This window comes from Globicephala melas, chromosome 3 (assembly GCF_963455315.2).
Source record: "Globicephala melas chromosome 3, mGloMel1.2, whole genome shotgun sequence".
Classification (NCBI taxonomy): Eukaryota; Metazoa; Chordata; class Mammalia; order Artiodactyla; family Delphinidae; genus Globicephala; species Globicephala melas.
Window position 1 is genome coordinate 40,112,780 of NC_083316.1, and position 13,419 is coordinate 40,126,198.

A 13,419-nucleotide genomic window follows, 5' to 3' on the forward strand; every position below is an offset into this window, starting at 1 on the left:
CTCTATTTCCCTTTGTTGTATCCCTGGTTGATCATTCATACTTTGCCTTTTATCTGGTCAAAAAGAGGTCTCATGATTGCATTAATCTTCCTGGAGAACCATAAACTCATGAGTTCCTTTCCCATTTTAATCAGTGAATTAGCGTCAACTTGATCTTTGAAATGGTATAAACAAAGTATAGGAAACTTTCACTTTAGCAATAATTATTTATTTTCCTAATTCATATTTTTTCCTCAGTGAACCTTATATTTTGTTTTAGTTTGTGCCAAACTAGGAAATAAGCCATTTATTTTACTTTCTCTCTTTGTTTATTCACACAGAAAGGTTTCAGACTTTTCTCCACGTCTGTTCATGATGCATGAGATCAAATGTTCATGGGGGTCTGTAGCCCTGTTATTTCCTGGACTGTTCCTCCTACTCCATCTTTTTTTTTTTTTTTTTTTTTTGCGGTACACGGGCCTTTCACTGTTGTGGCTTCTCCCGTTGCGGAGCACAGGCTCCGGACGCACAGGCTCAGCGGCCATGGCTCACGGGCCCAGCCGCTCCGCGGCATGTGGGATCTTCCCGGACGGGGGCACGAACCCGTGTCCCCTGCATCGGCAGGCAGACTCCCAACCACTGCACCACCAGGGAAGCCCCTCCATCTGTTTTTCCCCCACCATTTGATCCTGAATTCCAGAGACATGTTTTGCGGGGAGACAACACTCAAAAAAGGTTGATTACCGAAAGTATAAGCACTCTGTAATAAAACTGCTCACATTTCCTGTGAAACATCCAGATTTGGTGAGGGTGCTAAGCTGGTTGGAGACCCTGTTACATGGTCTCTGTTCTGTCACTTGAGGATATTAGACATTGCTAGCAGGAGACTGGTGGGGTTTTTTGGGTGTTTTTTTTTTTGTTTGTTTTGTTTTGTTTTTTAAGTTTTCTTCTTTTTTTTATTTTTACAAATTTATTTATTTTTGGCTGCGTTGGGTCTTCATTGCTGCACGCGGGTTTCTCATTGCAGTGGCTTCTCTTGTTGCGGATCACGGGCTCTAGGCGCACGGGCTTCAGTAGTTGTGGCTCGTGGGCTCTAGAGCGCAGGCTCAGTAGTTGTGGCGCACGGGCTTAGTTGCTCCGTGGCATGTGGGATCTTTCTGGACCAGGGATCGAACCCTTCTCCCCTGCACTGGCAGGCAGATTCTTAACTACTGCGCTACCAGGGAAGCCCAGGAGACTGTTTTATATTCAGATTCTAATCTTAGATGATAATGGCTGCGAAAGTGTATCACCTACAGCATTCAAATGAAAATAAGCAACTTAGAAAGTATCTTAGAATTTCATTCATTTGCACACAAAAGGCACTGTGCTACATGTAAATGAGCCTTACACTTTACATTTGACATATTTGCCTCAAGGGAGTTTCAATTCTGAATGTCTATTCCAGGTAAATATTAGCAGAACACCAAATGCCTGGGCTTGACGTATTTGTATTAAGTGAAACGGAAGTAATTTTTAAGTATTATTTTGTATCTCTTTTGATTCATGGAAAATAATGTTTTTACCAGCTACCAGACCCTTGGGTGAAGGATCAAAATACATTTCTCCCTGTTTTCATTTTCTTTCTGTAATGCAAAATAGTTCAAAATGGGATGCAAGTGATAGTAATTCCAGGGAATTCTTTTCTCTTATAGTTTCTTCTAAATATATGCTCCCATATTACATTTATACATTTTACTTTTATTAAGTATGTCAGTTGGGCATCTTCCCCATTGAACTTTACCCATTTGTCTCTGTCCTGTGACATAGAGCACAAAATATCTGACAATGTTTACATCACAGTTAAGAACCTAAATTACACATAGTCCAGGAGTCTTTACAATTTTTGTGTATTTTCAACAACATCAACTTGTAAGTGAAATGGAAGTTAACATGTCAATTCAATAGTGAATCTAGAATATGGTAAATAGGAACCAAGGAGGAAAAATAGTGACTTTTCACCCCAGGATGTCATATATATAACTTACAGAATAAATTAGGTAAATCAATGGGGACTCAGAAGGCTTCACACCATACGGAATTTGTATAAATCTAAAAGAAATCCATGCATAGCAAAACTGCTGACAAAAGAGGAGTCTGCCAGTGTGTCCAGAGGAGAAGACCAAGCAGAGAGTGAGGTGTTGAGCAAGGCCCCAGTGATCTTGAAACCCACACCATGGATGGAATGGAGGCTCCAGAGCTCGGAGACTGCCTTTTCCATCCTTAGTCTAGGGCATGTACATCCAGCTATGGTGAGATACCCAACTATAGGAAGAGCATCTTAATTGTTTTTAAATGAGAGAAGATTTGTTCAATGTAATAAGAGCAAGTGGCCCTTGGGTTTCCCTCTCTATTTGGACAATTCTCTACTACCATTCCATTAATTCTCTTAGCCCTCAAGCAGCTAAAGTGGGAAAAGCACTAATGGCCTCTGTTCAAATATAAACCACTTCTGATGTTTGGCATTTGCTTTTCAACCAGATAAACAAGAGCTAAGTTTTTGTGTTCTGGTTTGATTTGTAAGCTGCTGGTATAGATCTTCCTACATAAATCTGGACGTAGTAGTTGAGAGTAATTTCAAAAATCAAAAAAGCTCCCCAAACAGTATGCCAATTGTCTTAGAGCCACCTCTAGTTTTCCTAAATAGTGCGCTTTCTTCAAAACAGCTCAAAGTTAGTCACATACAATGAGGCATTTTGCCTCTAAGAACATTTTACAGATGTAGGAGCTACGAAACTGACAAGGGCACTGGAGTGACTCCGCTGTGGTCCTGGAGCTTAGGAGGGGGTTCAGATGCTGCAGTACTTCCTCTGGGCTCCTCCAGCAAGGGGAAGGAGCCAGGAATAAATCCCCCACCCCCTTCTCACTAGGAAGGAAAATTTGAGAACCAATGCACTTGCTGCTTGACTACTTGGTGCCCAGCTCCTTTTGTCACATTAACATTTAGCGTACATTACAGTGATTCAGTTGTTGATCTTAAACCATTATGCGTTTTATGATATACAAATAAACGAGTATGTTGTAGGTTATAAACAACACTGAAAACAATAATTTTAGTTATTGTTTTTCTGCAAGTGAAAATCTGTACCCATCTTAATAAAAATGTCAGTTTTTAAATCTACCATTCTAAATCTAACATTAAAAAATACGTGTAGGGCTTCCCTGGTGGCACAGTGGTTGAGAGTCCACCTGCCGATGCAGGGGACACGGGTTCATGCCCTGGTCTGGGAAGATCTCACATGCCGCGGAGCGGCTAGGCCCGTGAGCCGTGGCCGCTGAGCCTGTGCATCCGGAGCCTGTGCTCCACAACGGGAGAGGCCACAACAGTGAGAGGCCCGCGTACCACAAAAAAAACAAAACAAAACAAAACAATAGAAATGTCCTATCTACACATCGGGTTGGGTTTTTTAAATTTTTTGCATTTTTAATTTACATATTATTTTTATTATTTATTTATTTAACTTCTTTTTGGCTGTGTTGTGTCTTCATTGCTGTGCGCGGGCTTTCTTTAGTTGCAGCGAGCGGGGGCTGTTCTTCATTGCAGGGTGCGGGCTTCTCATTGCACTGGCTTCTCTTGTTGCAGAGCATGGGCTCTAGGTACGCAGGCTTCAGTAATTGTGGCTCGCGGGCTCTAGAGCGCAGGCTCAGTAGTTGTGGCACTCAGGCTTAGTTTCTCTGCGGCATTTGAGATCTTCCCAGACCAGGGCTCAAACCTGTGTCCCCTGAATTGGCAGGCAGATTCTTAACCACTTGCCACCAGGGAAGCCCTACATATTATTTTTAAAAGATTTTTTCATTTACTTTAACTTGAACATTTTCATATTTATATACATTTCTAAATATTAAGAAATATTTACATTAACAACTAAATTTTTCAGAAGAAAAAATGCAACATAAAAAAAATTAGTTGGACTTCATCAAAATTAAAAACTTCTACTCATCAAATGATCCTGTAACAAAAGGAAAAGGCAATATATAGACTGGGAGAAAATATTTACAAGACACATAAAGAATATGTATCCAGAATATTGGGTTGGCCAAAAAGTTCATTCAGTTAGTGAATACATTGTTCAATAAAATTTTTGGTGGAAATTTAAAATTTGTCTTTTATTTTTACTTAAAACCGAACAAACTTTATGGCCAACCCAATATATACAAAATCTCACAACTAAATAATAGGAAAACAAACAATCCATTTGCTTAAAAATTGGCAAAAGATCTGAACAGACACCACACCAAAAAAAGGAAATACTATGGCAAATAAGCAGGTCTCAATACCATTAGTCATTAGGGAAATGTAAATTAAATGAGATACTACTACACACCAATAGAATTGCTAAAACTGAAAAAAATTGCTAAAAAGAAAAAAACTGATAAAACCAAGTGCTGTCAAGGATGCAAAGCAACTGGGTCTCTCACACATCACTGGTCGGAAAGGTAAAATGGCAAAATGGAACAGTTATTCTGATAAACATTTTGGCAGTTTCTTATTCAGTTAAACATACACTTACTATAGAACCCAGCACTCTCATTCCTAGGTCTTTACTCAAGAAAAAATAAAACATAAACCTAAGTGCAAAAACTTACAGCAGCTTTATTCATAATCACTTGAAACTGAAAACAACCCAAATGTCCTCAACAAATGAATTGTGCTTCTACATAGCAGAGTCCTACTCAGCAATAAAAATGACTGAATTACTGATACATGTGACAGCACGGATAACTCTTGAAAGCATTATGCAAAGTGAAAGAAGCCAGACACAAAAGACGACATGCTATTTGATTCCTTAAATTTAACGTTCTAGAAAAAGCAAAGCTATAAGGACAGAAAGTAGATCAGTGTTTGCAAGGAGTTAGAGGGAAGAGAAGACTGACTACAAAAGGACAAGAAGGAACTCTTTGGGGTCATGGAAATAGTCTAATCTCGATGTGTTAGTAACACAACTGTGTAGGTTTGTCAAAATTCATAGAATTGTACATCTAAAGAGGGTGAATTTTATTGTATATAAATTATATCTCAATAAACCTTACTTTAAAAAATTTAAAACTAAATGTTTGCGAAAACCCGCTAGAAGATCTAAATAATTATGGTTAACTATAGTAGATAATTCCTGCCTCTCTCTCTTCTCTATTTAAAAGAATGCCCCCGTCTTGAGCATTTTGTTTCAGACAGGAATGTCCCAATTGTTTATTTTCTAAATTGCCAAGTTAGACTACTACTTAGTCCAACATCTGTTTAAAAAATATACGTGTCTGACTTCCCCTTGGTAAGAGTTTCAGGAAGTACTGCCTATTTGAGATCAAGCAATTCACTGGCTAATTGCTTTTGCCAGCAAATGGTGATGTCACTGACTGGAATAATATCAGAAACACTCAGAAACTGTAACATTACTTTTGAACTATCAGACTTTAAAGATACAGCTGTTGATAAACAGGGACACAGGAATGCCAGAGAAGAAACTTTTGCAAACATACAAGATGCCCTTTATATTTTCCTACAGCAATTATAGAATATAACAGTTAATATTCTACAGATTCTGAAAATTACCCTTCTAAGAATGTGGAAGTACATAAAAATTTCATTATGCCACAGTACTATACACTCTCTTGCTTATTGACAAAATGCTTGAGATTCTTGTTTAACATATAGAATTTAAAAGATATTCTTGCTGTTTTTGTCGTCTTAGATTCTCGGCAGCTATAATCGAGGAAATTTAAGCACTGAAAAATTTGTGGAGGAAATAAAATCAATTGCAAGTGAACCCACGGAAAAGCATTTCTTCAATGTCTCTGATGAATTGGCACTAGTCACTATTGTTGAAGCTCTGGGAGAAAGAATCTTTGCCCTAGAAGGTATGACTAGTTCTCATAAGCCTGAATATTCTCTCTACAATTCAAACTCAACGTAATTGGTTTTGGTATTTGTTTCTACCACGTGGCTAATGCGTTTTTACTGTGTACAATAGCCACCATGGAACAATGTCCTCTTATATAAATCTGTCCATAGATGGCTGTTTCACATAGCACTGTGTCTGCTGGCAGCTCTCTTTGTAAGGACCCGGCAGTACTGATGTGAGGGCCAGATGAAGACAATGGTCAATGTAGACACACAAGAACAAAAATGTGCCCATGTGTTTTATTCCTTTTCTGTGACACAGGTTTAGAAAATGGAGACACTAACTCAAGTTTTGTTTTTGTCTTTGTTTTTCATTTTGGGCTTCTGTGGGACAGTTCTTGTATAATAACTTCTTTGTTCATTTATTTTCTCCTATTTTTCTCCTTGTCCATTTTAAAGGTCTTCATGGAACCCTGCCTCAAGACCCATGGCAGTGAAACATTGGTTCACTGTATTTGTCTGAGTCATGTTACTTCTTTGTAAATTTTTTCTTTGATTTTTCAACGGCAGCTGGCCATTGGGGATAACGAGTCATGGCATTCCCTCCTCTGCCTTAGGTAGACAATGTCAAGGAACAATGTACTTTGGAACTAGATCTTCCCTGACAAAAAAAGAAGTCTTCAGAATTGTTATGGCAGGCAAACTGAAAAAGCCTCTTCCTTCACGTTCTCTGATAATCTGGAGACTCAGAGAACATGGCTTTTTTTCTCAACCTAGGATGAGAAACCACCAGACAGTTCTGCTCTTCTGCTCTGTCTGAATCCTACTGACTTTGTCCTTGTGAGGACAGGACACACTGAGGACTGTTGTTTTTCATCTTAAACATAGAAATTTACAAGCACCTTCTCAGTCTCCCCTTGGTGTCCATACATTTGTTGCTTACATCTGTGTCTCTATTTCATTTCTAAATCTCATCTTAAGTAAGCAAGTAAATATAACCTAAGACTTGTAGAAATGAATCCTGTAACAGCTATCAGGTGGAGGAGGGATCAATTTGCCTTAAATGACATTTTCAGATTCATTCTAACCTAACGACACCATGAGTTAAAGGTTATACATTGAAGTACCTACATACCCAAGAAATGTCTCCATATTTAAAAACAAAATCATTTTATGAGGAACTCCACAGATTAAAAATGTCTCCCATATCTTCATTGCTGCACTTTCAGGACTAACCAAAAGCAGTGTTTTTACTAGCCTATTTATGACTTTTTTCACAATGAGATCCAAAAGGGCTTCATTTCCTTGTTACTTTGGAAATCTCCATTTCCTATCAACGTTTATCTTTAGATGACAACTAGCAGCAATTGTGAAAACCATGCTTGCTGAAGGACAGTGCCACCTAGTGAGGCGAGCGTACCAACTATTTGCCCATAAAATCAGGAAACTACTGTCTCCCGTTCCCATCAAGCACTGGGAAGAATGCTGAAATTCCTAACCAGAAGCTGCACAGTGGTCAGAGTAGATATCGCAACACCATGAACAAGTCCAGGGAGGAGCTGACGTTAAGAAGTTCCGGCATGTACACTGTGCTTTGCCAAGATGCCAATTCAGCAGGCAGAGTTTCACAGAGTTTCCTTCTCTCTGTTCTCAGTTGTTCTCTCTGTCCTCAGAACAGCGGCAGGGGAAGGTGCTGGAACTATGTAGGTCTCCACTACTGCATTCTTATAATTGATCTTGCAGAGATAAATGAGAAAGCACCTTACACACTGTGGGCCTAAAATAAAGGTTCAAATTAAAGTAAAAGTGCATCTCAGTCATTTAAATTAGAGGGCAATTTGTATTGAGATTAAAATGATATAGTTGAATTCTTGATTGATTTCCCCATTTAATCTAGTCCTATAAAAAGGCAATTACTGATGTATTTGTTAACAAATTTACGCAGGTAAATAACTAGTAAATAAGTTTGGTTTCACAAATTTGATTGTTCTCATGCCTCAGTGAAAGAGTAGTTTGACTTTTAAAAAATTATGTGCTATTTTTAACTTATCAGCAAGGCCAAATAAATCAGTAACTCCCTCCTGAAAGCAAATTAATCAACATTCCCTTAATCCCCTTAGGAGGCTGTGGCTTTGGCTTGGTGAATATTCTGAGAGCAGCGCACTCCCATAGAATGCTCTGGATTATTTCTGTGTTTCAGTAAAGAGCTTCAAAATGGGCACAGGATCTTTAAAAAAAAAAAAGTGTGATTGAACGGCATGTGGCCTGGAGCCCTGTCAGAAAGTCCCTTCCTGATCTGTGAGTGACACCCACAGCCAGAAATCAGAGCAAATACCAACCCAAGAATCCCTAAACCCTTTATCACACAATGGAATTCTGAGATTGATATAGGGCAGGAAATGCAAGTGAGGCTGGTAGAATCAAGAAACCTCTTTAGGGCTTCCCTGGCGGTGCAGTGGTTGAGCGTCCGCCTGCCGATGCAGGGGACGCGGGTTTGTGCCCCGGTCTGGGAGGATCCCACATGCTGCGGAGCGTCTGGGCCCGTGAGCCATGGCCCCTGGGCCTGCGCGTCCCGAGCCTGTGTTCTGCAACGGGAGAGGCCACAGGGGTGAGAGGCCCACGTACATTAAAAAAAAAAAAAAAGAAAGAAAGAAACCTCTTTAAATATGTGAATCAAATGTTATTATCCCTGTGACGTATCAGGTAAAATTTAACCTAATCTCAGGAGGATTCCCAGGGCATGAGGGTGAGACACAGAGCTTTCAGCCACGTTGATCCAAAGCTCCATAGGATCTGTAAGAGTGCTAGAGTATAAGAACAGAAGGATGAATTCAACTCCTCCAGCCAGGATGGGGAAACTAACAGGAATGTGAGACACAGCCCTTCTGCTAACCCTCTCCGTCCTCCACCCAGCCCTACCTAGGAATTTTGAGTTTGAGAAATGTGTGGCTGAAAATGCCCTAAAGATGCTGGAAGTTCTGGTTGGTCAAGACCACAGACTGTACTAGGTCTCTGTCTTCTGCAAATCAGCAGTGTGCTAAAGGCAATTCTCCTCTGTTACAGCTACAGCTGACCAGTCGGCAGCTTCTTTTGAGATGGAAATGTCTCAGACCGGCTTCAGTGCTCATTATTCACAGGTACATTGACCACTTGGTAGAAAACTTTTTTTTTTTTGAGGTTTCCTTTCCCAAAGCCAACACCCAGACATCAGCATTACAGGTGCAACTTGCAGCTCATGGCATGAGCAGTTATTCAGACCATGTTGTTTCTAATCCAAATAGGAAACAGCACTTCACAGGCTTCTTATTAGGAAAGCATGTTATCATACACAGCTCACTACATTGTACTAATAATTGTGAATCAGACAGTTTGATGTCTGCCTTCTATAATTATACATCTAGCTAAATAAAATATTTAACATATTTGCTAAAGATACGCAATGTATCTTTTTCTTGGTGTCAAGGTATTCAAGGGTCTTGCTAGAATTCCATGTTCAAGACCCAGGCTTCTTAGCAGTCATAAAGCAGAAAGGCAAGATTAGAAAATATATCCTTTGTAGCTGATGGAAGAAATGGTACCGTGGTCCCTGCACAAGAATATTGACATTTCAGTGTGTAATTGTACTGTATGACCTAGGGAAATTCACTTATTCTGCCTCAGTTTCTTCTGTAAAAGAAGCGGTAATAATGGCATCTAGCCCAATGGATTATTGTGACGATTTTATGATCTAATATATGTAAAGCACTTCGAACAGTACTTAACATATTGTAAATGCTATGTAAGTGTTTGCTCTTACTATTTTTTGTTAAATATCTTTGTTTTCTCTATTTGGATATAAGGACTGGGTCATGCTTGGAGCAGTAGGAGCCTATGATTGGAATGGAACAGTCGTCATGCAGAAGGCTAATCAAATCCTAATTCCCCAAAACACGACCTTTAATGTTGAGTCTACCAAAAAGAATGAACCTCTTGCTTCTTATTTAGGTAAAGTTTGTATGTAATTGAGAGAAAGTTTGTTTCTTTTTTTTAATTTTTGTGTTTTTTATTTTTAGTATTATTTGCTTATATTTATATAGGCGTATTTTGTAAGAGAGATCACGTCTAAGAGTTAGATATTTTAGATGTTAGAGACCCATGATGGCCTCTGAGTAGCCTTAGCAAAAATAACAGAACGTGGAGGAGCCTTTCTCAGAAGGGCTGCCTACACGGGAAGTGATTTGGGCTGAAACGCACATTTTGTGAGGTCTCTCTGTGTCTGGTATTCGTGTTAATGTCAAGAAGTGCTTCAGACCCAGTGGACAGGAAACAAAGGTAGAAAAAGAAAACTTGACTCGGCCTATCCTGAAGATCAGACTCCCATATTCTCTTAAATATCCTCTACCATTAGTTTCTCTCTATGGGTCCTAATTTTGGAAGATAAACTTTTAACTTGTTTTGTCATATGACTTCTTTAATACCTCTGTTCACAATCAGATACATATTGAAGTGAAACCCAGTAATGTAATGATTTTCCAAAGACTTGTCTAGAACGAGGAGGTGTGTGTCTGGTGTCACTTTATTCTGAATCTGTGTCAGGCTGGGAGCTGCCTGGGGGATAGCTGGGGACTCTTCTGTCACTGGTCAAGCTCAGTAAACACTTGGGAGGGACTAGGATGGAAAGGACCCTCAGGGTATGTTTTCTCAGCTCTCTCTCTTCACTCAACAAATATTTTGGGAGCATCTCTCTTGCCCCAGGCATTGTTCTTGGTGCTGGGGATACAGTGGTAAAGAAAACAAATACGTGCTGTGTTCATATTTTAGCGTGTTAGCAATCCTGTCTGGGATTTTTATGTCCTGGAAGTTTTTCTTTCTCTATCCCAGTTTCTTTTTATTTTATAGGAAGGTGGCAGGTCTTTACTGGCTCAGCCATACATCTTATTCAAGGCCACGTATTAAAGCTGTAGAGGCAACAGGATTTAAGAAGAATAAAGAGTCTAAGCAGTTTCGATAATTAAAAATATAGTGGTAAGCAGCAGGTATAATGGGAGTGCTAAACCCCCATAAGACATGTTAAACTGCACTAATGGAAGTCTAGTCTATTTCTCATAAAAGTCCTATTTCATTCTGCCCTAGTCGGAGAACAAAGTATTCTAAGCATTGTCCTAAGCATCACACATTACAAAAGAAAATGCCAAACTAGAATTGCCAGTAAAAAACTGTCTGAAGGATACAGATCTAAAAACCATCCCCATCTACACATCCCTCTCCCCACCAAACCTGAAAAAACTGGTGGTTAGAAAACAAAGTATACACTGCATGTCTTTTAAATATTTGGAGGATTGTGATATAAAATAAAGGGGTTGGCATTAAAATTCATATTGAGTTTTACAATTAAAAGAGATCTTAGAAAGCGAGTGGTACACATCTAATTTGCCAAATTAAGAAATTGAGGAGTAGAAATATTATGTCGCAGCTAACTGTGGCAAATCTGAAAGTAGAATCTAGGTTTTTTGATTCTTATTCCAGTGTTCATTTCGCCATGCTAAAGTGCCTGATTCTGGGTTGATCAAGGAAGCACTTATAATAATGAGTACCTGCAGTGTGCCAAACATTCAGTTATAAATTGAGGATAACAAGATAAAGAAGGGATATTTATCCCTGTACTGATGAAGCTTACCTTTCTGGATAAGAGACAATAACAGAACCAACCAAATCCTGTCAGTATGATATGAGCTGTGACATAGGATGCCTAAAAAAGAGGAAAGGAGGTTAGGTTGGATAATTTCTTTTTTTAATTTTTATTTTTTTATACAGCAGGTTCTTATTAGTTATCCATTTTATACATATTAGTGTATATATGTCAGTCCCAATATCCCAATTCATCACACCACCCCCCTCCCCCGCCAGCCACTTTCCCCCATTGGTGTCCATACATTTGTTCTCTACATCTGTGTCTCCATTTCTGCCCTGCAAACCAGTTCATCTGTACCATTTTTCTAGGTTTCACATATATGCGTTAATATACGATATTTGTTTTTCTCTTTCTGACTTACTTCACTCTGTATGACAGTCTCTAGATCCATCCATGTCTCTACAAATAACCCAATTTTGTTCCTTATTATGGCGGAGTAATATTCCATTGTATATATATACCACATCTTCTTTATCCATTCGTCTGTCGATGGGCATTTGGGTTGCTTCCATGACATGGCTATTATAAATAGTGCTGCAATGAACATTGGGGTGCATGTGTCTTTTTGAATTGTGGTTTTCTCTGGGTACATGCCCAGTAGTGGGATTGCTGGGTCATATGGTAATTCTATTTTTAATTTTTAAGGAACCTCCATACTGTTCTCCATAGTGCCTGTATCAATTTACATTCTCACCAACAGTGCAAGAGGGTTCCCTTTTGTCCACACCCTCTCCAGCATTTGTTGTTTGTAGATTTTCTGATGATGCCCATTCTGACTGGTGTGAGGTGATACCTCATTGTAGTTTTGATTTGCATTTCTCTAATAATTAGTGATGTTGAGCAGCTTTTCCTATGCTTCTTGGCCATCTGTATGTCTTCTTTGGAGAAATGTCTATTTAGGTCTCCTGCCCGTTTTTGGATTGGGTTGTTTGTTTTTTTTAATATTGAGCTACATAAGCTGTTTATATATTTTGGAGATTAATCCTTTGTCCGTTGATTCGTTTGCAAATATTTTCTCCCATTCTGAGGGTTGTCTTTTCATCTTGATTGTAGTTTCCTTTGCTTTGCAAAAGCTTTTAAGTTTCATTAGGTCCCATTTGTGTTTTTTTTTTTTTGTTTTTGTTTTTTTTTTTTTTTTTTGCTTTTCTTTCCATTACTCTAAGAGGTGGATCAAAACAAATCTTGCTGTGATTTATGTCAAAGAGCGTTCTTCCTATGTTTTCCTCTAAGAGTTTTATAGTGTCCAGTCTTACATTTAGGCCTCTAATCCATTTTGAGTTTATTTTTGTATATGGTGTTAGAGAGTGTTCTAATTTCATTCTTTTACATGTAGCTGTCCAGTTTTCCCAGCACCACTTATTGAAGACACTGTCTTTTATCTATTGTATATCCTTGCCTCCTTTGTCATAGATTAGTTGACCATAGGTGCATGGGCTTATCTCTGGGCTTTGTATCCTGTTCCATTTATCTATATTTCTGTTTTTGTGCCAGTAGCATATTGTCTTGATTACTGTAGCTTTGTAGTATTGTCTGAAGTCTGGGAGTCTGATTCTTCCAGCTCCGTTTTTTTCCCTCAAGACTGCTTTGGCTATTCGGGGTCTTTTGTATCTCCACACAAATTTTAAGGTTTTTTGTTCTAGTTCTATAAAAACTGCCATTGGTAATTTGATCGGGATTGCATTGAATCTGTAGATTGCTTTGGGTAGTAGAGTCATTTTCACAATATTGATTCTTCCAATCCAAGAACATGGTATATCTCTCCATCTGTTTGTATTATCTTTAATTTCTTTCATCAGTATCTTATAGTTTTCTGCATACAAGTCTTTTGCCTCCCTAGGTAGGTTTGTTCCTAGGTATTTTATTCTTTTTGTTGCAATGGTAAATGGAAGTGTTT

General features: G+C 38.8%; 1 protein-coding gene across 4 annotated transcripts in view; it reads left to right on the forward strand.

Annotated features, from left to right (window-relative positions):
- ITGA1 (integrin subunit alpha 1) overlaps positions 1 to 13,419 on the forward strand; it is a 172,453-nt gene that overhangs the window by 99,685 nt on the left and 59,349 nt on the right. For all 4 annotated transcript variants that reach the window (XM_030881965.3, XM_060295761.2, XM_060295763.2 and 1 more), the window contains exons 9-11: positions 5,706 to 5,871; positions 8,918 to 8,991; positions 9,694 to 9,838. In XM_030881965.3, coding sequence (XP_030737825.1) covers positions 5,706 to 5,871; positions 8,918 to 8,991; positions 9,694 to 9,838 — 385 coding nt within the window. The remainder of the gene's footprint in view (positions 1 to 5,705; positions 5,872 to 8,917; positions 8,992 to 9,693; positions 9,839 to 13,419) is intronic.